This window comes from Mesitornis unicolor, unplaced genomic scaffold (genome assembly GCF_000695765.1).
Source record: "Mesitornis unicolor isolate BGI_N332 unplaced genomic scaffold, ASM69576v1 scaffold33746, whole genome shotgun sequence".
In the NCBI taxonomy this organism is placed as follows: domain Eukaryota; kingdom Metazoa; phylum Chordata; class Aves; order Mesitornithiformes; family Mesitornithidae; genus Mesitornis; species Mesitornis unicolor.
In genome coordinates, this window is record NW_010190876.1 from 1 (window position 1) to 24,553 (window position 24,553).

The following is a 24,553-nucleotide window of genomic DNA, read 5'->3' on the forward strand; positions in this document are numbered from 1 at the left end:
CGTTATATCTTCGTAAAAGGCTATGAGATTGCATATATGCAGGTTGGCTGGCTGTGGCTCATCGTCTGTGCTGATTCCTTCACGTGCCTGCTCTGCATTTCAGTTTAGGGTTTGAGGTCCCCTTCACAGCACCCTTTCCCCAAGGGTGAAGCCTATGGGACAGCTGATGTTACCTCTCTGTCTCCTGAGGATCTGCCGTGCTGAGGATACAGGGCAACAGGGGCAGCTTCAGGAGCCTCCTAGAGAATTTACACCTTCACCTGGAAAATGTGCATTTAGGGATGGGGAGAAGGGGTCTCACTGAGGAGGCAACAGGTGAGACAAGACCGGTTTAGGAGCAGTTCAGGACTTGCAACCAGTACTACAGCAGTCTCACAACCAGGTGTGAGATTGGGCAAATGTCCTCTGTCTGCAAAGCTAAATGGGAAGGACCACCCCAGCCCGGTGGGACAGGTAACTGGTTGAGCTGGTACCAAGTTTATTTGTCTTCCCTTTTTTTCCACTGTAGGACTTGTGATCTCTCCTTTGTCACCCCCATCTTGTCCTTACCACATGTTCTTTAGCCTCTACCCAAGGTCTTTCTCCAGCAATTTCCAGCTGCAGCGCAAATAGAAAATCTCATGGAAGGAGAAGGGCTTCGGTCTCAAGAGCAGCTTCTTTAAGTGAAAACACAGCTGTGAGGTTTGCAGCCTGCGCTTCTGTAAGAGCTGGTCCAGCCGGCACAGCCAGCACCGCTGCAGTCCTTCCAGCACGCAGGAATTGGGAAATCCATCGCGAACAAGATTGAGTTTGATGGCCTGCGTGGAGGCAGATGGATGTATTTTTAAGGGACGAGGTGCCAGAAAACTCTGTGATTACGTTACTGGAGCACGGCTCGTTTTTTGTGGTTTTAAAAGTGAGTGTCAGGACTTCAGGGCTATTTTTTTTTCAGGTCAAAACCGAAGTTTGGGCAGGGCATAAAAACCTGCTTGATGACTAAGTTTATTCTTAAAAAGCTTTCTAGAGCTTGCTGGAGAGGGGAGCCTTTATTCTGAGAGGGAGCTGGTACCAGTCTTTTTGGACTTCCACGCAAACGGGGTTAAAACTGAATGAGTGCCAAGGATAGGAAAGAACCCCTACCTTTCAGGAGACTGTTTGCCACATAATCTGTAGATCCAGTCCCCTGGATTTTGTCTTGGAGGCTGTGTTCTGCCTCTCCTCCTTGCCCTGGGTGAACTCTTTCTGCTCGAATACCCACCGCATCGGTGGAATTACCTTGAACCACGGCTGGCCGAAGCATGCCCTTACATTGCCCCAGATCTGGGACAGCTGAAGTCTTTGACCTGGTTACTCAGCTGAACCGATAATACCTCTCTGACACAGTGCATGTGTGGAGAAAACTTTTCATCTCATGACGGAGGTTTGCTGCTCGGAGCCAAGGCTGGGAGCGAGGGGACCTGAGCCAAACCATTTACTCAAGGGGCACGCAGAATTTGCCTGGTCAAGTCAAACTGGCAGTGTTTCAGCAGCCTGAAGGCTGCTCCTCATGCTCTGTTCTCGTCCCTAATTGCTGCAGGTCTCAAACTTTCTTTACAATGAGGACAGCTGCTGGCTGCACCAGATCTCAGGCAGGCCTGGAGGTCCATTACAACGCAAAGCACTGCTCCCCCTTCCTGAAAAGGCGTCTGTGTGCTGGGTCGGAGTCTGTTCACCACTGAGTGCATGGAAACCCTTGGGTGCAGATGAAGAATGTTGATGTCTGGTGGATGAAGGAGCAAGGAGTGGCAAGGAGACATCCCACTGTCAACCAACTGCTGGATTTGAGGATGCAGGGATAGATCAAGGAGGGTGTTAACAATCTAGAGAGTGGGGCCATCACACAGACAGGTGTTGCCAGGAGGTTATTTTGCTCCAGGAGGTGACATTCCCTTCACCTCGAGCCTGCAGTGCACACCACCAAACATTGTCCATGTGCTGTAAGTGCCTTCTCTTGCTCCATCCACTGAACAGCGTGCCCACACCTTGATACCTTGGGCGCGATGCTCTCCTCCATGGAGGCAACAACGTCCTGCCCATCAAACAGCCTGCCCCAGCCCCTTTGAATTTCAGCGCACTGCCCCTTTTCTGTTCAGGTGTATTGCGATTGTGTCTGGTGGCGAGCGAGCCTATCCATCACTGTATCCACACAGATCCCAATTACTCCTTTTGACAGCTCTTATTCACGCACCTCCCTGTGCCTCTGACATCTCAATTATTGATGGGGCTCGCCCGGGAGGCAGCGCTCTGTTCTCAGCATGGCTGCGTTCCAGCTCCCTTTCCCATTGAGTTCACGCACGCACCATGCCGAGCGCTTCTTTATGTGCAAAGCTATTGAAGTGGAAAGGGATCTTTATGAGCATGCGAGCTCCAGGGCTACGCTACCGACGGGGGCAGCGCGAGCCAAATCGCACCATGGGTACGGCGCTGGGAAATTTCCTCTCCCAGTGGAGCCCAGCAGCGTCTTGTAAAATGATATGATCTCGTATGTTTAATGCTGAAGATCCCTTCGTCTGCTGAGCCCTCCTTGCCATTGGGGTCACCCTGCACTTGCATTTCTGTACCAAGGCTCAGTCGCTCATTGCCCCTGCAGGCGTAAAATCTGGTATTTTGAAGAGGGTGCCCTTTCCTTTGTCTCAATATGAGTTTGTTTGCTGGCTTTGTGGCAAGCCTTTCCGTTCTGATGAGGAGCACTGACACAAAGAAAGGAGCTTCAAAGAAGCTCACTATGTTGTCAAATTGGTTGAGAGTTAAAGCTGTGCCAGGGGGAGGATTGCAAAAACATGTTTTGATTAGGGTTTTGTGTATCTGGGAGGCTCTGGTTGTCTCGCTGTAGCAGGAGTCAAGTAGGAGGGATGATGAAGTGGTCAATCAGCTCCCGACGTTCGTCCTGCCCCCAGCCTTGCCCCGCAACCTCCTTTAATTCAAAAGTAACCAGAGGTTTTGTGCTCGGTGAACAGAGGCAAAAGGGAGGGCCAGCTGCTGGGGAAGGTGCAACCAGAGAGAAGCAGCAGCGTGGGGTGTGCAGGGCGCTGGGAAAGGACACTTGGGGTTTGTTTTTGGAGATCCGTGGCAGCAGGGGCCTCACAGGTTGGCTTGAGCTTGTCAGGGTGGTTGGTGGAGCACTCCAGGGGCAGAGAGGACCCAACTGCACGATATCGCTGCCAGTGTCTGCACAGCCAGAGCTTGGCTGCTCATTTGGGGTCTGTCAGGACCCCTGGCCTGGGTGAGGATCACAGGTGTCCCCTCCTGGCTGGCCATGACAGTGCATTAGCAGGACAGATCTGCAGAAGTTACACATATTACAGCCTCACCTGGACATTTCTTTGAGTGGGGTCTTCACATCACTATGGGTGACAGCAGCGTCCTCATGCCTGACAGCATCGCCCCAGATGCTCAGGCCGTTGCGCAGGCACTGGTGGTAGCAGAGACAGCCAAGCCTGCCAAGCAGGGCGTGTTTTATTTGTCTGGAATCCCATGAGCAGACAAAGAAGGGTTAAAATAACAGAAAGTTGAAAACCCGTTATCTTCAGGAACTGTGATCTTTTCTTTTTGGTTAGGCAGGTTCCATGGGACCCTGTCCCCCCAGATAGAGGAAAGGTCACCCTCCCATACCTGATGGCCCCACAGCTTTCCCCAGAGCCTGTCCAAACATGGCTGTTTTCCTTCCCAGCCCTTTTCCTTCCTTCCCCTGGACTTGTCTCCTTGCACAGAGCTGGCTCTGACCCTGAGATCAGAGCCCAGGTGAGCTCTTACCAGAGCTGCTCCATTATTGCCAGCCTGAAACCCACTCAGCTGAGAGCTGCAAACAAGAGGCTCAGTCACTCCTGACTCTGTCCTGATCAGAAATATTGTTGAAAGTGGCCAAAGCCACTCTTTTGCTTGATTTTGCACTGTCTTTCATGTTTCTTCTCTAGTGACTCTGCCGTGTGGTGCCTGTTCCTCGAAGCACCGGACCGGGTGGAGCTGTGCCTGAGATAACCGCTGTCCTTTTTGCCTCAGAGGTGCTTTCTGATGCTCTAGCAGGAAAGCTTTGGAAAACCTGGCCCAGATAAATGGCTTTGGGTAGTTCCTAGTTCCTCCTTCACTTCCCAAAACCGGGGCAGCTCACTTGGGGGACTTTGGTTGTTGATAAGTGATGTTTGCCCATTCTACAGCAAGGTGATTGCTTGTCTCCCTCAGGGAGGTTGCTTGTTTCTTGCTGACATCCTGTTCCCGTGGGGAAGCTGCTGTGCCCCCTCGTAGCATCTGGAAATTGTGGATTTCGGCCAGAAGAAACGTCCCCAGCTGGCCCTGAGTGTTCAGCCTTAGATGCTGGTTTGTGTTTCAGAATGGCTTTACAGAGTTAAAAGTGTAGAAGTCAAGGGAAATCAGCTGGATTTGGCCTCAGCCTGTAACTCAGTTCTTAGCTCGGTACCCAAGATGGTGAATTTTTCAATGATTTCATGGTATGCGGTTTTATTTGGGTCAGGGAGAGTACAGCGTATGACTTTGCTACCCTTTAGGGAAGGGAAAATCAGTGCCCCATCTAATGATTCAGTACACAGGGTTTCCTAACAGCCTGCGGGAGAAAGGTGTTTTAATTCTGTGTTCATTCCTGAATAAGCTGCTAATTCGAGTTTGCCATTTCCTTGGAGCCCAGAGGAGAGGAGTCTGCGATCAAGTGGAGTGGCTCAACACTGCTCTCTCCTTTCCCTCCTTATAAAGATCAGGCTTATCATAACAAACCTTCAACTTCCAGCCCTTGTGATGGTCCTCCCAAGCCATTTCAAGAGTCCTGCATGATCCACTGTAACGACCCTGCTGTTGGGAGTCTCTGACTAGTTAGTAGTGACCCCAAAAAAGCTAAAGTGCTCAGTGCATGAAGACCACAGCTTCATTCTCTGAAGGATGCTGCCCCTCTTGCCTGGCCTGCTGGGTGCTGGGCAGGGTCTGCAGCCCTTTCACAGAGCCCAAGGGCTGCACCTCGTGGCTGCAGGAGCTGTGGGACACTTGTCTGGGGCTCAGCAACCTTACCCTGGGGAAAGAGGGGCTGCTTGGATGTGCAGGGCTCAGCCCCGTGCTGTTCTCTAGGTAGTTCAGTGTATAAAATCACTGGAGACATCTTCAGCAAAAAAGCCTCCCCGCAGAACCGTTCTGTTGCCTGTTGAAAGAGGATTAATTTTTCCCCCTTAAATAAAATGAGCCGTGTTTGAAATCTGAAAGCCCTCACCGAACGCCTTCTTGGAGCCACAACGAAAGCGGCTTCCAGGTCCCATCATAGCCTCCTGCCGGACGCAGATCCAAACTGCAAACCCTTCTAACAGCTCTTTAATAACCCTGCACAGAAGGAAAAATCTGTCACCTTTCCCTCTGCGGTTTCTTCTCCACTTTAATGCACTGGAGAAACAAGATGGGGCCGGGAAGGTTTTCAGAGAAAGACTCGTGGGAACTGCAGCTGCCTATGGAGAGGGCTCATTTCTTTAGTGTCTGAGGGGAACCGCAAGTGCTTTGCTGAAGGGCGGTGTGTGTGGGTGGGTTTGGAGGGGTGAACCATTCTGACCCATGCATTTCAGAGGAACCACAAACACTTTAGAGTAACAAAGGGTGGAAAAAGCGAGAGGTTTCTGCAACACATGTGACTTTTCCCTGAGGTTTGGAGCCCCGCGCTATGTTCCAGGCCACGTTGTTTGCGTGTCAGGCTCCGAGTTAAGCTCTCTCCCACAAACCTCGCTTGAAGTTACTGTGACGACCCACAGCCTAAAGTGTTGCTTTTTGTTTTTCTTCTTTTTTTCTCTCGTTTTGTTCTCCCTCACCCCCTCTCCTCTCTGCAGCTGAAGCTCTCGTTTACCTTGGACCAGGAGAGTGGGATGCCTCAAGGCTGTTATATCTATCAGTACCGGGACAGCAACAAGTAAGTCCCGCGGAAGATTGCATGCAGCTGATGGTGGAAGGTGCATTGAAAGGAAATGGCCCTCCCTTCTGGCTTGTGCCATTTAGAAGTAGATTAAAGCAAGCTTCAGGCTTGACCTGAAACTGGAAACAGCTCCTTGTAAAGGCCAGATCCTTTAAAATGCACCAGGCCCTGAAGCCCCTTTTCTTTTGTGGTGTTAAAAGCTGCTTTTATTTGGCTAAAAGGCCAGCTCTTGGGTACCACAGGCCCTGGCAGAACGCAGCCAGACTTTGCCCAAGGGTGTTTGCAGCTCAAACACTGAACTGGTTTGTGCTGGGCTGACTGGGAACGTGGGCATGGGGGAAAAGCATCCAAAGCTGCCCCAAAAAGAGCAACCCTTGCTTCTGCTCAGCCACAGACAGATGCAGCATCCCCTTCTCTCTGCTTGAGCTCCCACGTGGCTTCACAGAGTGGCCTTTCCCTTGGGGTACTATGGCCCTAGTGCAGCCACGCACTCTGTTTTTATAAGGTACCATATGATATTCAAGCTTTGGATGTGTTTGGAGTACAGAGTCCTCAATTTCTAGGTATTCAGCCTATTTATACTAGCTGCCGTCGCGAATTGGCACCCAAGATGTTTTTATTTCAAATCACATTCTCATTATCAAATTGACAGCAGCAGCAGCACAGTTCAGGATATTGCTGTGTTCGCGCCGGGTTGCTTTGCCTGAATACCAGCATGTCATAAATCCATAGCCTGCTACCTCCACCCATATAGTGCTGCTGCTTGCCAGTTATTGAAGGTTAACCTAAAAAAAAAGAGGGTACATGAAATTGTCAGTTGAGGGAACAGCCTGTAATTAGATCTGCTCTGAAACGCTGACGAGAACGGGCCTGACGAGGAAGAGGGACATCCACAAGCAGCACCTACCCCTTTCTGAGCTGAGAAATCTCAGGGTTTAAACAAAAAGGGGATAATTCGGGAAGAATTTATGGGATGATCCCTCCTACCTGTGGATGGGTGATTAACACGTGCTACACATTCCCATCCCAACTGTCCCAGCCCTGGAGATGTGGATGAGGAGAGCCGGTACCTCCAGCACCACCAAGCCAGCAGGGAAACGTGCTGTTCAGTGCAGAAACCTAAAATCAACAAGGGAAGAGTGTTTGTTTTTGAGGTTTCTAAAAGCAGTGGCACACAATGGACAGTGAGGAACAGAAAACCCCCAGACCTATTGGGTTTTGTTAAGGATGTTTATAGATCCAGCGTTTCTAATTGTGTGGCGCATATCTCCAAAATCAGCAGCCATGTTTTTTTCTGCTGCAGACTCTCCTCTCTCTGGACTCGGGTGGGTGATTTGTGCCATTGTTTGAGGAAACTCCAGGGATGGGAGTGGAGTTATTTTGTTCAAGCACTAAGCACAGTAGTAATTCTGCTTGGAAACCTTCCTTGCTTTTAGCTGTGAGTGGTCCGGCGTATGACAAAGTGGCTGTGGCATTTTGGCAGCTGCTGATTTAGAGATGTATGGCTGTGCCCTGGGTTGCTGGCAAGCGTGGGAGCTGAGCCACCCCAAGCCAGGCCAGCGGGGGTTGTGGGTTGGAAAAACAAGGTGCAGGCAGGATGAGTGAGATCGCAAGCAAATCCAGACTGTGCGTGTCTGATGCATCCCAACTGCGGTTACACCTCCCTGCAGCGCCCTGTATTGTTTGTTAAATATTATTTGTATTTCATAGCTTGCTTGACCAGTCCAGTGGAAGCAGGATCCCATTTCCCAGGGAGAACCTCCCTAAGTTTTGCACATCCTTATCCCCCTAAGCCCTGTGCACCTCCGACAGTCCTTGCCTGGTGAACTGAAGCATGAAGGTCTGTGCTACGGCTGACGTATTCTTGCAGGTAAAGTGCCCTTGAGCCGAATGTGTGCTCGGTTCTGGGTGATTTTGGAGGAGCTCACGTGCACTGCAGCCTTATTGGCAATGGAGCGTTGCATTTGAATAGTATCGTAGAGCACCGGACGCAGAGACTGTACTTCCCAAGCTCTGGGCCTTTCGTAGGGTTAATTTGCTATCCCGTATGGCAGTTGTTGTGATAGCTTTTCCTTCCAATTTCCTAGGCCTTGTGTTCTCCCAGGCCTAGTCAGGCTTTGACGGTACTCATCAGGATGCAAGGGGATAACAGCTCTTCCGCATGCTTCTAAGGACATATCTAGAAGTTAAAGCAACATAACATTTGTGTCTGCACCATGTTTTAGAGCCCTTTACAGCCCAGAGAAGAGGTGCTGGCAATACACTGAGCATCCCTCCAAGCTTGTGCATGGGAAAGACTGGAAATGTTCACCCGAAGCCCGGTGTCCTCGGCAGAGCATTGGGGTCCCCATGCTGGAGACAGACTCGTGGGTGTCTGAAGCTCTCAAAGCAGCAGCTTTAACAGGAGAAAGTGGAGGTGAGCCTGGTGATGGGAACCCACTCTGACCTGGGGAGTGTGCCTGGTGCCCCTGTGAGAGTGGTTCAGTGCCACCCTGGCCACCAGAGTGGTGTCCCTTCCCCTCCAAATGGCAAATGCTGTTCCAAGCTGCAGCCAGACGGGGCCACCGGAGAACAGCGGATATTGGCCTCCTGCTCGCAGAACAAAGGACCGCAGCATTGCTGAAAGTGTAATTACCAGAGCAATTAAAATTTCTATTGCTTAGGCTGGAAGTGCAAGTACTATGCAGGCTCTTACAAGGGCAATCAATTGGAATTTGTTCTCCTTAAAATGATAAAACCCCGCCAAGGAATTTTTGCCCCGCAGCTTCCCATTGCCTGTCTGCCTGCCTGCAGCAGCGGTCATGGGCACGGGCACCCTCTCTGCTATTGCACCCTGGGTGCTGAGCATTCTGGGGACACAGACTCAGCAGAGCCTTGGATTGAGAGCAGAAGGGGTGCTGAGCAGCCAGCTGCTCACCCCTCCACCCCCTACTAGCATATATATCATATCATATATATATATCTCATATATCTATCTCCTATATATCATATATGTATCACATATATATAGGTATCCGATGACACTTGATAGTCCCAGTAGCGATCCAAGTGCTGTGCTTGGAGCTGTATGGAGCAGAGAGGCTGTCACCGCTCCTGCGGTCACAGGGGTGAAACCAGGGGCTACCACTTCTCCCCTTTTTCCCTGCTCAGACCCAGACACTTTCCTCCCCTTGGCGGCCAGCCCTTCAGTCCTTCCTGGCCTCAGAGGAAATTACTTGACCTCCCGTTTTCTTATTTTTAAGCTGTCTGCTTTTTTGTTTTTAAACCATGTTACTTAAATTCTCCCCAATGGGGACCAGCCAGTGCAATTGATGGAGCACTGGGCTGCTGCACCACAGCAGGATGACTGTCCTGCAACAGGAGCCGCGACACGGGGATGGCAATGACGTGTGCTGGGTCACAGTCGGAACAGGAGCATCTTGGCAGCCTTCAGGTGGCCCCAGAGCAGTGACATCTACGAGAGGACAGCCCTGCCGGCCTTCCCACAAGATCCAAGTGCAAAACCCAGCCAGGCAGTAAAAGACCATCAAGGCCATTCGCATCCACCATGGCTCACAAATCCCATCTTACAACCCGCACTCACCAGGTCCCCAATTTGGGAACGTGATAGTGGCTGTGCTGAGGAAGCACCGCCTGCCCGCTCCGAGTCTGCCTGCCTGGTGCGGGTGCTCCTACTCTCGTGGGCTGCCAGGCAGCGGGAAGGATTAGATCAAGAAAGGTTACAGATCATCAGGAAAGACTTCTTCTAGCCCAAGTGCAGGAAGAGCCAAAGCCAACTTGAAATCCCCCTGGAAAAAATGAATTGTGAGAAGTTTAGTGTCTTTTAGCTGTATTCAAGAAACAGAAGATTTAAGCTGTTTTCTGCATTCGTTGTCGCTATCCAGACCCTTCCCTAGAGACCTCCTGAGCTCTGCTCCCCTACCCACAGCAAGGCTGACTCTTCAAATGCCTTTTTTTGTCTTCCTCCCAAGACTCTCCAATTACTGTCACCTTTCTCCGATGATGCAGTGCTCAGGGTCGCTGCCAGCCCAGACCCACCGAGGAGCTATCAATCCTGGTCAACATTCACCCTGTTACATGGGCTGTATTTGCAGGGCACTGTGACACGTCCTTGTTGGTCTCTTGCAGGTCCTTTCCTCACATCACAGGCGCTGCCCTTGCCGATAGCCCGGCTCACAGTTCACTGGGGAATTTCATTTTAATTCCCCGCTGCAGCTGGGGTTTGTGTCAGGATTACGAATTTGCAGTGGGGGCTTTCATGTTCTCTTCAGACTGATTTCTAAACGCAGAGGAGCAGCATCTCGCGTGGAGGCACTTAGAGACCTCTTACAAAAGCGGCATTTCAGTATTGATCATTTTTTCTCCCTGGGGACCCAGAGCACTACAGATATTGCTGCTGTGCAGCGTAGCCACTTGCGGGCAGCACCACACAGCTCTTCACGGTGAGGAGAGAAAAATAGCTCCAGTCGAAAGGAAAAGTGGTGCCCCCTTTTATATAGAGATCAATGATGCCTGGTACATAGGATTATCACTTAAAACACCAGGACTTCAAATGCCAGGGTGCATGCACTCCTGATGCTGACAGCCTGCTGATATATAATGCTGTTTGGGTTACCAACTGAGCTCCTCCGTGCAATCTTTTCATAAGGTGAATGTAATATCTGCAGTGATGTACCCAACGCTACATCAGGAGAGCCAGCCTATAATTATCTAGAATTGTTTGATCGGGTTATTTGTCACTAAAGCATTAGCTCACTCCATTTACTGCGACCATTCAGGGCTGCAGCAGGTTGGTGTAAACAGAGCTAGGGTGGAGATCTGGGGAGGGGGGGTTTATTTATCTGACAAGAGCAGAGCAGAATGGTTTGAGGTTTATTCTTTTTTGCTGGGAAGGCGGTTGACTGGAAGTGCTAGGAGCAAAATGTGGAAAGCAGCTGACACAGCATAACAGATCTGTTTTCAGAGTTATTTCCCAGGTATACAGCTCATGTGTTGGACTTTAGCATGGACCTGGTTGCTTTGCAATGAGTTGGCAGATTTACCATCGTATGTTTTGTTCCTCGTGAGAAATCAAGGCTTGCAGAGCGGGTTGTTTGTACAGGGAGCTGCTGTACAGCTCACACAGTTGCCGGGTGCCTGACCTGCCTCGTATTGGTGTAAAAGAGGTGCTTTTCTGGTTTTGGCATCTGGTTTTCTGGTTAGTGATCAGCAAATACGTGCTCTGCCTTACTTTGACCTGTATGGCCAGAAGTCTCTGAAGGTGGCATCTTCTCTTGTTTGTCTTGCCTGGCAGACTGGTGTTTCATGGGGGAAATAGATATAGATGTAATCTCTTGGCATTAGAGGCTTGGATGGATGCTGTTCAGCAATTCGCCTGAAGCTTATGAAACGCCTTGTTTAGATTTCAGATCAAAATAAAATTCATTCCATTTCCAGAAATGGCTCCCCCAGCCAATGTCAGATTCTCCAGGGTGGGGTTTTCACTTTAGGGTGCCCTGTTGGACGAGATGGCTTGGCTGGGATGAGGCATGTCTCATTGCACCGCTGCTCTGGGGTTCACCTCTGCGCATCGCTAGCCCTCTGCAAGCATTGCCCAAGTCTTGTCACGTACCTGGTAGCTGGGCTGCCCGGTGACTCTTTCCTGGTGAGCTGTGGGAAGGTTTAAGCTGTCTTTGGAGGCCACAGAAAAGCATCATTTGGGGTATGTAAGCCTGCATTTTCATTGCTGAGAAGGAATATACCACTGCTTTGATTGTATTTTGGCAGGGGTTGTGTATCCTTCACCTGCCAAAGGGTAAGCATTGCAGTTGGCCAGGCAAGGTTGGTGAATCATTCTGTCCCCGTATGCGGAGATAAACCCATCCTCCTGGTTTTGGCATTGGTTCAGGGTAGGGTAAGTTGCCCAGGAGAATAAGTCTAGAGGTTGACCTTTAAAACTTCAAATGACACATAACCTTCCTGCCTAAGGCACGAGCTTGGTTTTCTGTGTGCCACAACCAAAGGCTGCTGGAACATACGCTGCAAAACAAGTCCCTTGAGACCTAGCATTGTAGAATGGTTTTGGTTGGAAAAGACCTTTAAGCTCCATCAAGACTGTGAGGAACACAGTTGTTCTTTCCTTGCAGAACAGACCCTATGGCCATGTCTGGGTGAGGAAGAAGGGCTCTTGCAAAAGACTCTGCCCGGGTACTACGTAGCTGCTTTTCTTGACACAGACTTGCCTCCTTCTGCCACCCTGCTGCTTAATAGCAGGTTTTCAGTCCATCAGTGCTGTAGAAATAGTAACTGCCAACTCTCTCAAGTGTCAGTGCCATGTGGGGGCTGCAAGTGGAAAAGGTGATCAAGGAAACCTGCTTTCCCCTGAGCAGATGGGATCTGAAGCTGACCTGACCCTTTCCAAATGACCATTTAGGCTTTCTACACAATATCCCGTATGGACCGGTGCATCCCTCTGTACATCCTCATGGGGTACCGAAGTGGTCAGTGTGTGCTCCCATCCTCATGGTGGGGAGTGTGGGACCTCCCTGCTCTCCCTGGGTTGAATCAGGGGAGTTTGTTGTCAAATTCATCTATTTCAAAGTATTCACTTGGCAAGGAGCTATAAAACCTCCCTGTGTCAGTGTTAGATGTCCAGGTATTTTGTGGCAGTCAAGTAGGTGAGAAAATCAGCTGCAGTTCTGATTGAGCCAGAGATTCTGTCTGCATGTATCATCTTGGAGAGTTGTTTACGTACCTATTTGCTTCACAGTATGTTTGGAAGCCTTCAGCAGCATTTCAACACCTATATATGTCTGCCTAGGGCAGGGAGCTGTATCTGGACTAGAACGCTAACCTGTGGATCTGAGTTTTCTTAGTAGCGCTGAATCAGATGAGTCTCTGCCCTTAGGTACGTGGGAGAGGACAGATCTGATGTGGGAAAGAGGGAATAATCCTTCCACCAAAAGCACCTCTCAATTTCACCTTGAACCTGAGTCATGGGATTGATTTTGTGTCCAGGGCCCTCTCCTGAGCAGGTACAAACAGTGGAAAGTTGCATGTGATGGAGTAAGACCAAAGACGATGAAAGGGATGCTGAGGACTCGGAGCATGTGCTGTGCTGGCGGTGATGAAGGATGCTCTGCTTGGAGATAGACCTTCCAGTCCTGCTGGCCAACCTGCTGTTTGATCAGTGCTTTCTGCCTGCAGAGACCAAAGGGCTTCCAGTTTGCCAAGGGCAAACCACGGTCTGTTCAGCACTAAGTACCTTCCCTCCTCAGGGGATGCAAGCTGGAGTAACCGGTGGATTGGCAGCCGGCTGGGATTGCTCTCCTGTGAAGGGCTGCTGACTGAAAGCTGAAGCATTCAGACCAGAAATAAAGCATGCATTTGAAAGGCAAGAGAGATTAACCACTGGCAAAATGTCCCAAGAGGAGACAGGAATTCTCCATCTCTCAAGGACAAGCGCATTTCTGGAAGGTGTTTTAGACCCTGCAAGTCAGTGGGTTTAATAGAGCAGCAGCTACCTGAAGTCTTCCAGGCACAGCAGGTCAGCAGCTGGAATAATCCTCCTGGTCTTAAATTCCTGGTACTGCTCTGTGTTCATGTAAAGGATCCGCTTTGCATTGACATTGCTCACTTCTCCTGTAGATCAGATGAGAGAAGAAACGTTTCTTCCACTCCCAAGCAGCAAGGGCGAGCAGTTCTACTTTTGCAGCTACTGCTATCCTTTGTCCTGCCTTTTGCTGCTTTTTCAACTGTTTTTCCACAGTTCAGAGCAGCTAAATCAATCTGGCAATGAACTCTGTTCCCTCCACACCTCCCTGCTGCTTCTCCATCGAAACAAGGAGCTTCAGATCCCAGACGTGTTTTGTGTGCTCAGCTCCTTACTGTGTCAAGGTCACCCTGAGTTGGGTTCCTGTTGCAGCTGAGCACTTTCACCTCTTTCAATTTGCCGTGCATTAACCAATCTGGAGCCTAATGGATTTGTAACCTGGCTTTGCCTGTATCGTCCCAGCGACGTAAGAGGATTTGGGCACAACTTCCTTTCAAGTTAATGGAAAGATCTTGCTTGGAAAGAACCTGCTTGAGGATCTGAGTGTACTTTGCATTAATGTTTCCATTAATTTTAATGGGAGATGGTTTTAAATTCCTGAGATCAGCTTTGAAGATCTTAAATTTTGTGTCCTTCACGTGCCTCAGCTAAAATGTGGCTGATGAGCAGAAGAAGCACGCTTAAATGAGCAGCGCCATTATTGGCCAAGATGTCCTGTGAGTTTCTGTGCCTCTGTTGATCCCTGGATGTGTCCTGTTCCGCAGTGACCTCCCTGGACCACTCACCAGGCGCAGGACAGGAGGTCCAGGGTCTCTCCCAGCTCAGGGGCTGTGGTCTTCCACCAGTCACATCGTCTGTCTCTGCTCCACTGCTGTCTGTAAAGCAAGAGTCCTCTGGGACTTTTTTTATTAGCATTTATAAAGCACTTTGCAATCATCAAACAGGAGGGAATAGAGGAAAGTGAACTTTTATCGTTGTCACTCGAGTCTCAGCTATTGCAAAGAGGGGGTGGTTTGGCTCTGCTGCCTGGGGTGCAATTACCTGCCCAGCTTCGTTAGGCTGGGACAGCCAGACCCAGCCTGGGTGTTAACCTGGGTTAGGTCTTGTTTGCCATTGCTGCTTCTGTCGGGCTGTCCTGCTCTCAGCACGGGTCTCATGAGCTGACACCTCAGTGTCCCCCATGTCCTCTCCCTCTCTTCTCGCTCTCTGCCCTCGGTTAACTTTGACACTTGAGCGCAGCAGTGATTAACTGTTACTGAGCATCTCTCGTTCATCAAATTTGCTGCTCGCCCCTGCCTCATCCCACAGATCTCTCACCTCCTCCTGGGCTGCTGGTAGATGCTGCTTTCCATCTTCAAGCTGAGACCAACATCCTGACTGCTCATCTCATCCCCTGGTGAAAGCTGACCCTGGCAAAGCTCTTGTATGTGTTGCATCTCTGGCATAACCTCATTTTGCTCAGCCAGTCCAGGCTGAACAGCCCGATTTAGTAAAAGAGTTGATGCAAACCCCATTCATCTCAACATAATCAGGGTAGTGAGCAGCTACACATGCTTGTCCTGGCAGACAAGAAAGGCCACTCTGGCTTCTCCCTATTGGAAAGACTGGGAAAGACTTTGTGGTCAAATAGGACCTGGAAAGATGGAGTGGCAGCTCTGTTGCAGTAAAACAAGGCACCTATTGGAGAAGTCGTCTTATTAATGAGGTTCCCATGCTTTATTTATGCTCAGCGCTCATTTGCAGTCTCACTGCCAGACAAGCACTGTCTGGTGCGGTGCCGCTTGCCTGGCGACGTGGAGCTGGGCACAAGCATCCAGGTTACAGAGGAGCAGGCAGGGTCCATCATACTCGAACAGCCCTGGTGTGACCATTTGCAGCATAAAGCAGGAAAGGCTGGAGTGGACTGCCTGTGTTCGCTTGCATGCTCCAGGGTCACTTCCAGCCCCAGCAATTAGTGAGACAGATTGGATCTGGATTGATCTGTCTGCTTGCACAGAGCGAGCCAATGCTAGCAAGAAATTCTCCTTTCCCTCCGTCTCCGTGTTAAAACCTTGTCAGATTTCTGGCTAAGTGGGAAGTACAGGGCACGATAGAAATAAATGTTGGGCTGATGCGTAGGAAGAATCGTTAGGACAGAAAGACATCATCGGTGCGGCTGGGCTGAGGCTGATCTGCATCACTGTGCTGAAACTCTGCTTCGTGGTACTGCAAGAGGCAGAATTCAGCAAGGGCTCTGCTATTTATTGCACATTTGCAGCACATTACAAGGAAGCACTGTAGGATTTGGTTCAGAGCAAGATTTTCCAGCACCGATAACAGCCTGGACCAGTGCAGTGATGTTTGATGCTGGCAATTCATAGGAGTTGCATCCTGGTGCAGTTATTTGATAGATGCAGTCGGGTCACTCGGATCTTCGTGGTCCCTATCCCCGTAAAAAGGAAATTAAGGTTGTGGGAGAGCGGAGGAGAAGGAATGTGTTGCTTCAGTGAATGTAGAGGAGCAGGAGTATGGTGCTGAGTTAAGTTGGGGTTTAAGGGTCTCTTTAGCGCCGAGTTTTTGTGACGGTGAGTGGAACAGCGAGGAGCTGGGGATCAGTCCCTGGTAGAAGCCAGTGGCAGAAGATTAAACATCTGCTTCATGCTGTGTCACACCAGCCGTTCCCAGGCTCTGCAGCCAAAATACGATGCCAATAACAGGGCCACTTAACCGAACGAGTACTGGCCTGCCCGCTCTTTCAGCTGCATCTTTGTGCTGTGCTGTGCTGTGCAGCAAAGACATCGGAAAATTGGGCAGTGTATTTTCTGGGAGCACAGTTAACCCCGAAGGGTGCAGTGCTGTGATTCATGGCACAGCTCCACAAGCTGTTCCAAACTTTGCAATGAGGGGCTCTCTCGGAGTGCTCAATTTTTCAAGGACACCGTAGAAAGCAGCCTGAGGAGTAAGAGAGCACAGCAGCCAAACCAGTTTGCCTTTGCAGCACTGCAGAGAGCAAGGTGCAGGCTTGTAGAAGACAACCTGTGAGCTGCCTGGCAGCTTCAGGAAGCAGAGAGAGACAAGGGATGCTCGTCCTCAGACCTGCGATGGGTACAGCCATGCCCAAGCTCCCAAAGGGGATGGGATGCTCTCGTAGCAGCGTGGCTTTGTGCACGTTCATCCAGGGCTTTCGCCTGCACGGTGCCAGCGCGAGAGCCACTGCTTGTGCTTGACAGCTCAGCTATTGTTGCAAAGTATGATTTAATGGCAAGACTTGATTACAACATGCAAATGTAGCTGCTGGGGGACTGTCTCAGAGGTTTGTGGAGATTAGCTGTTAAATTGGCCAGTGCAAAAACATTATTAAGCGGAGAACATAATTACTCATCTTGTGCTTCTGTAGTGTATAGAAGAGACAGATTTGTTTAAAAGCCAGTGAGTCCTGTATAGAGAGCAGACTTGTGTAAATGCCACATCATGTACCGCTGTATGTTGCAGCATATTTTATTAGAGAAGTAATACTTAATAACAACATTTGGGAACTTGTGGAAGGAATCCATTATATTATTCTGCATCATAAAAGCAAACCTAATGCCTGGTCTGTGTGAAGGCTGTGCAGATACTGAAACATCTCCTTTTGGTGGTGGTTGATTGCTTTTATGGAGATTGTATCATGTGGATATAAACAAATCCAGCACCCGATGTGAAGTCTGGGGGCAGGGTTTTAGATTCACGCATCTATCTTCTATCCATGCACGTTCCCTCTGAAATGCATCAAGGTGCCCATTAACACCTTAAACGTGGAAAGTAGGATTAAAGAGGGACTGTCAGCACATACAAAATGAACATCTAGGCGTGCACTTGCTGTTATGTTTTCCCTTTCAGTCCTAGGGTGGTTTGTGGGGTCGTGTGAATAGAAACCTCGTGTGTCTGTGAGGATGCAAGGGGAAGGATTGAGGCGTGGGGAGCTGTTGCTGCTGCAGACCCTGTTTTCAAAGCAGGTTGTGGTTCGGGGGTTTCCTCCTGCCCCGTGGCTCGCAGTAGCACAGACTGGGCTTGCAGGGAGCTGAGGTCAGGTTTAAAAATGCATTTGGCCAGTCAAAGCCCCAGACAATTTCAGGAAAATCATCTTTAGCAGAGGCGTCAGGAGGGCTGAATGAGAGGAACAGCTTGTTCTTAACGGAGCGCGGTGCTGGCAGGGGAACAGGGCGATGCTGCAGGACCAACCCGCTGTGCTGCTGCTCACACCCATTCATGTCATTCACCTTCCCCTCCAGCATCTCAGCCTCCCCAACAGATGCTCTGCTTCTCTAAGCAGGAGGAAGTATCCTCCCAAAGCCTAAGTGGGGCAGATAAAGACTTCAAGGGGTTTTGATGGGAAACTCCTCTCTGTCCTTTTGTTGCAGCTCAAGAGCATTTGCACACCAGTAATTGCTCCCCAGGCTGGTTCCTGTGTGACTCAGAGCTGAATGCGGAGGTGCTGATGAACCTCAGCATCCTGGCACAGCGTGTCCCAGTCACGCTAAATCTGAATTCGCAGCCAGTCCACCTTCCTCTTTTAGGACGTGTCTGTGCACACACAGGCCTTACTCCTTACCTGCTGTATACTGGTAAATTTTTCATGGTTGGAGCCATCACCAGGCAGTGAAGTGGGGGAAACGACCACCTTGCTTGTGACTGGGCTTGTTTTCGGCTGAAAACCATGAAGCACCTGAACCAGGTACTCCTCAGCATCTCCCAGTGTGACCGCGGGGCAGGGCAGACAAGAGGAGCTCTTACCATGTCCAACAGCAGCATCTCCCTCCTTCCGTTACTCAGTGCCAAAGGGTAATCCTAAAAATACCCGTGAGCGGCTTGCAAACCATGAGTGTCAGAGGGGACGGCTCTCAAAGGTCTCGTGTCGCCAGGGAAGCGGGAATGAGGCATCCCAGCATCGCTGAGTGCGGAGGGACGAGGCCTGCAGCTGGGAGTGGGTGGGAGCGGAGGCAGGGACGTGCGGTTGAGGGTGGATCAGCCCCTACATGGGGCAGCGTGGGCTGAAATGCTGAGCTAGGGCACGCTTAGTCCCTGCACGGGCACATCTCAGTCACAGCTGGTTTTTTAATAATGATTTTTGAGAGTTTGTAATGAAGGCAAACAGTGGGAGAAACCGCATAGCAATATTTCAAAATAATTTTGCCCCAACAGGGCTATGTGTATTTAAGCTGCCTGTGTCTCCCTGAACACCACATGCAGACATTTGAGCTGCATATCCAATGATCAGTACTGATAAATGCAATAAACTTCACGTGGTGGTGGAGTGACAGCAGGAGCCTCTGATAGAAGTGCTGTAAACCTCTGTTAAGCTTCTTTTTTTGTGTGTGTACAGCTCGGTTGTACAACAGATGTGTCTGTTACACGGCTGTTAACCTGTTCTCAGGGTCTGGAGGGCAAGAAGTTGTTTTTGTGATCCTTTTCTCTGTCAGCAGCGGTGCTGCCCATGGGAGCTGCCCTTAGCTGCAAGCCAAGGCGCTGCAGGAAGAGTTGCAGTAGCTCTTACTTGCACGAATGACAGAGGTTTACTGTACTGAGCTGAAAGGCACAATTTGAGGTAAAAACTGCTCCTAAGTGGTCCTCAGAGCTTGCCACCACTGCTCTGAAACCCTGGGCTGGAATAAGGCCGTGATAATTAATGGAGGTTAAAGTGCTCCTTCTGCCTGGGAGCTGGTTGGAAATGGAAAAGAAGAACCTGTCACAGCTGTGACTGGCTCTGAACTGCTGTCAGGCTCTCCTTCCCTGCCCCAAGTGGAAAATTGTATTGGAAAGCAGCAGTTAGAGCACTTAAATCTTTCCACAGTTCATTTCAAGCTCCCTTTCTTCTTCCCAGCCATTCCCAGGCCAGTTCGGGGCGCGGATGGGAGACTGCGTCTCTGGCTGAAACCCGCAGGATGTTAAATAACAATGGGAGAGTGGCTTTCAAAGCGGGTATAATGTGCCTGAATTGCACGTACCATCAGCTGTATTTCCCATGCCTTGACATTTGGCCCATCCGTGCATCGCTCCCGAACTGCTTGTTTTCCACGCGGGATCTATCCCAGCGTCTGATGGAGCAAGCTCAGGCTGAAATGGGGTTGGTACCTCTCCTGCTGCAGAGAAGTTGAAGTCCAACAGTAAGTGAGCAATAACAGAAGCTGTCGTACCCCTTGTGGTGGGTTTCCAGGTTCACCCTCAGCTGGAGGCAGCTCCCAAAGCTTTTACTCTGATGTTTTGAATAACTTTTTGTAGAGAGCTGGGCAGCTGTTTTGCTGTCAGATTCCAGGAAGGACATGGCCCTGCATTTGCCTTCCCCAAGTGACCCCCTCGACATGTTCCCACCTTGGGTCCTTGCAGGTGGTGACTTGCCCTGGTGATTCCTAATGAGGACTGGCAGATGGGGGCACTGGGAAAGGAGATGGGCATTGCCGTCCAGTCCAGGATGGGGATTTAGAAACAAAAGGCAGATTTAATGTTGTGCTTCCTTCTTCTAAACATGCAGAGCCACCCGGTTCACTCAGGGGTTAAGCAGCCTGAGAGATGCAGCACCCGGAGCCAGGTATCTGTCAGGCCTGAACTGGAGCCTCACCAAAACATGAGGATATATGGTTTTATTTCTGTTTTGTCATTTGGAGATTACTACTCTATGTCTGTAGGACAAGAAAGCTCCAGGGCATCTTAGGATATGCCCTGAGCTCCAAGAGAGGTTATTATTTTGGCTTTGCAACACTCATACGCAAAGGCAAGAATCAATGCCTGAAATGCTCCTTTTCCGAAGATTAAAAGGCACTGCCAAGGCTCTGCAGGATGACAGTGTTGCAAATCTTATCACGATCCAGTGCTGAGATCCGTAGGTTTCAACAGCACAAACGTGCTGACAGATCTGTGTGTTGCTTTTTGGTGATGGGAGTTTTTTCAGAAGGTTCGTCTGCGCTGCACAACTCTGGTTATGGCTCCCAGTCCAGAGCCTGGAAGGTAACATTGCAAGAGCTCCTCTTCATCTCACCTGGGTCTTTATTTTAACCAAACTTACCTTGGTCCAATAAAGCCCTGGCCCAGAGGAGCAGTTTCAGGGTATCGTGGTGGATTTAGCTTTGGTTCCTCTGCTCTTTGGTGCAGCTGAGGGACCCATAAAAGTCACTGGAGGAAGTAGCAGGAGTAACCAGGCTATCTCGCTGGCTGTGACAGCCTGGGACTGGGACATTTGCTGTGACGTTTTACAGACCTCAGTGTGAACAGAGTTCGTTCTCTCTTTTATACGATCCCAGCAGAGGGACTGCGATGTGAAACAAAGTCCTTTCTTACTAATCCAGCTCTGGAGAGTCATTATATCCATCTCTGGGCTTTAAGGTTATGATTCTTGCTTACAGCAATAGGTCCCGGGCCACCCATCCTTACCTGTTCTGGTTTCATTGAAGCTACCTCATCTGTCCGTCTGTCCGTGAGCAGTTCGAGCTGGGGACAAACAGCCGTCTGTCACTGGCAGCACCACGTGCTGTGCAATGCAGCTTGGCTTCCCCATTGCGTCCCGAGCACCAGTAAGATATTTTGCTGTCTCTTCTCGATCCCATTGCGTAAATGAGAGTAATTTCAGCCTGCCATGGTGTGTGGGCTCGCCAAAACGTGACTATAAATCCAGACCTGAGCATTTTCTTGTAATGGACGGGGTGGTGAAATCGCATTGCTGCCTTTAACCTCGGGCTGTCTGTAGACCAAGCCAGGCTCTTTGCAAGCTCTGCGCCAGTAAATCAAATACAGCTTCTGAATCGGGGCACATAAAAGTCGAGAGAGAGCAGTTACAGATGTAAAAGACCTATTGTACCTCATGCCTGAGCTGCAGGGGGGTGAGATGCTCTCAGGATTTTACGACATAGCTCCAAGTCTGAGGCCAGGCAGGGTGAGAGTCGTGACTGGGGGACACGTGGGATGGGGGGAGACTCCCTAAATTTCCGGCAGCTTTTCCATCCTGCTCATCTCTTTGCATTTTATTCCCTTGGCTTTATTTTGGAGAAAGAAGGCTGTTGTTGATTGTATATTCAACAAACCCGATACGTTCCTTCTCCTGCTTATTGTTTTTCACTGAGGACTATGTCAGACTTTTCTTTAGAAGCCTGTTTTTCTCACCTAATATTTAGTTTTAAGATTGTAGGAGCTGGATATAAAACCTTCTGAGACATTTTAATCTGCCAAGAGGCTGCCTGAAAACAGAAGTTATCCAGAGTATTTCAGTAGTGTCCCTATTTAAAAAACATCACCCCCAAATCCTGTGTTGCCCATTTTCCTTTCATCCCCTTGCCAACTTTTATGGGTTGTTTTAACCCCGATCTGCTGCCCATGTCCCTTGTACCTTGCTCGCTCCCCCTAGGGTTTCCATCTCTTTGAAAGTCCTGGTAACCAAAGGTTCAAGTGTTGCGCTTTGCCATCATTTCAGACCAAGAATAACACAGTTGGAGCCAGCTGGATCCCTCACTCCATATTGATACAACTGTTCCCCTGAACCTGCCCACACTCCACACTACAACTGCACATGTGGGGTTGAAGCGGAGCGGGGATGGACAGTGCTGTGAGCCCTGCTCCACAGCCGTGGCCATGCCTGGAAAGCGCCCCCAGCAGTGTCCCACGGCCAGGGAGCAGCTGTGGTTGGGTGTTGTCTGCTGGGGACCTTGCTGGGTTGAAGGTGTCTTCCTGACCATGGGTCTTCTCTGAACCAGGGATCTGGTGGTTGCTCTCGTTCCCTTGATCTGCAGCCAGTTTCTCCTCCTCCGACAAGGCCCTTGCTAAAGGCTGGCCAGGCCAGGGGATTGCTTCTGCGGGAGGTCTCTTCCTATGAGCTCAAACAACACTGATGGGCATGGCTAAGGACTGGAACAGGGGCCCAGAGGAGCTGTGAGACAGTTGATATTGGAGATTGCTAGAACTCAACTAAAAAGGCAACCAGATCCAACTTCAGAGTTGTTCTGCATTGAGCAGGAGGTTGGACCAGAGACCTGCAGCAAAAGGGACATCACTTAACCAGTCACTGCCTGGCTGTCACTTCATGCACATCAGAGGGGCACACGTCAGGTTGTCATGCCACCACTGCCTTTGACTGCCAGATCATTTAGATTAATTTCCATGGGTTTGGTATTTTAAACTTTTTGGGCTAGATTTTGTTGTTCATCTCTTCATGAGCTTCTGTAGGCTCCTGCTTGTTTGTCCCTGGGTCACATCCTGGTTGGTAGATGGATGCTCCCCCAGTCACTGGCCATCTCTGAGTAAGCTTCCAGTCTGGCATCTTCATCCCTTCTTTATTTCCCCCTTGTCCATCAGTTTGTGTCCTCCTTTGGGAGCAATCAGCTCTCCAATGCCAGGGAAGCCGGAAAAAAGCAAAGCCAAAGCCTGAAGGGAGGAACACACACAGGGTGTGAATGTCTCCTCAGTGGAAGTGTCTGGGAGAGCTTTAGCTGATGGGGAACATGGTACGGGAAGGCCAGTTCTATCTGTGACTCCCTGTGGTGCTATCAGTTCTCCGGGTGATTAACTGTTTGTTTCTCCGTTAACAAAAACCCTTCTCAGATTAAACCACGGTAATAGAAAGCTCAGGTTCTGGAGTGATCCCAAGTGTAGATTAATATTTACAAGCTATCAGCTTCAGGTTTTATCTCCATCCCTTGCTAGAACAGAGATAAAATCCTTTTTAAAATCCTTTTTGATCTTTCTGGTTCATGACATGGCTTTAGTCAGACACTTTCCATATGAAACTGGCAAATGCCTTAACAGAAATGTAAGTTTTTCTCATCATTTTAGGGACTATTAACAGAGGAGAAGCCCCATAGGTACAAGGGGCCACGGCTTTATAATGGAGCAGAAGTGGTGGGCCGTATCTCTGCAGGATACTCGTGCTAGGACATGTCAGAATATTATTTCTGCCTCAATGGCTTAAGATCATCTGTTTACCTAATGGACTTACATTTGCATTTTGCAGGTGTTGTGTTAATATTAATGTGTTGTCTGAATTGTTAATATTCCTTAGCTTCAATGTTACATTAATGAAGGCTACAGGGGATGGAAAAAAGACCCGACTGATTAATTAAATGGGCAAAAAGCATCTTTAACTTTCCATCGCGCTGCCCTTTGCTTCCACCTAATGGGTCTTGGCATTTCTGGTCAGCAGCCATGTAATGCACGCTGCTGTGTGGAGCACTCAGCCGCAGACTTGCTAATTTTTCTGACCCATAAATCACTTGCGTAAACTTTTAATGGCGAGGAAAAGTGCCTTTCATTCATGGAAAGCGCAGCCTGATAACAGGCGGTGCTGGCCTGACGTGTGGGGCCAGAGCCTTTCCCGTCAGGAGAGGGGCTGTCTGCGTTTCTGCAGGGATTCTTTCCATTCCCCTCTTAGCCGGACTCTGGATGACATTAATATTGTGTATCTGTCATAAGCTCTGCTTTCGAAGCCAGTGGCGTATCCCACCGCACGTCTCAGGAATAGGGACTGCCAGTCCTTCTTTAGGTACTGACTGGGGGGCATCTCCCCTCTCCTCTGCACCACCCCAGATCCAGCTCAGCTCTGGGCTCTTTTGCCCACTGGCAATTCCCACCAGCTGGAGAAAACCATCTCAGGTGCTTGCTCTGGTGTTAGGATGTTGCCTTGCTCAGGAGTATCCTAATGCATTCCCAAAACAAAGCTTGCCAGCCCAGGCAGTGATTGTCCCCACAAGACCCCTCAGCTGAACACAGCATTGAGTTGTGTGCATTTGTGGTCACTGCAGAGACAGAGCAGGGCCATGGCCATTGTAGCTCCCTCCCAGAGACGAGATCCCAGTGAGCCAGTGGATCCCTGGAAAGACAGACGGGATCCAATACAGATCCATGGGGAGCTGGGCTGGGATTCTCACTGCAGCTGAAGACACTGTTTTGGGACAGAGGGGCACTTCAGCTTCATGCCAGGAGACTGCAGGTTGTCGCCAATTTGCATGAGCAGGAGCAGACTGCAGTCGTATTAACATTTAATGAAGAGGCACAGCCCACGGAGACTGCGTCCTCCGCAACGCTCGCTCTTCAGTTTAGCGATGGCTTCTTTGCCACTTGGATCAAGATGGGATCAAGGTGGTGGGGTGGGCAGGCGTTGACTTTATTCCCTTCCA

The 24,553-nt window shown here is 49.9% G+C and overlaps 1 protein-coding gene across 1 annotated transcript in view; it reads left to right on the forward strand.

Moving 5' to 3' along the window:
• Positions 1-5,828: 5,828 nt before the first annotated feature.
• LOC104542300 (DIS3-like exonuclease 2) overlaps positions 5,829-24,553 on the forward strand; it is a gene marked incomplete at its 5' end in the record, with an annotated part of 33,287 nt that continues 14,562 nt past the window's right edge. The window contains one exon of the mRNA XM_010186557.1: positions 5,829-5,908. Coding sequence (XP_010184859.1) covers positions 5,829-5,908 — 80 coding nt within the window. The remainder of the gene's footprint in view (positions 5,909-24,553) is intronic.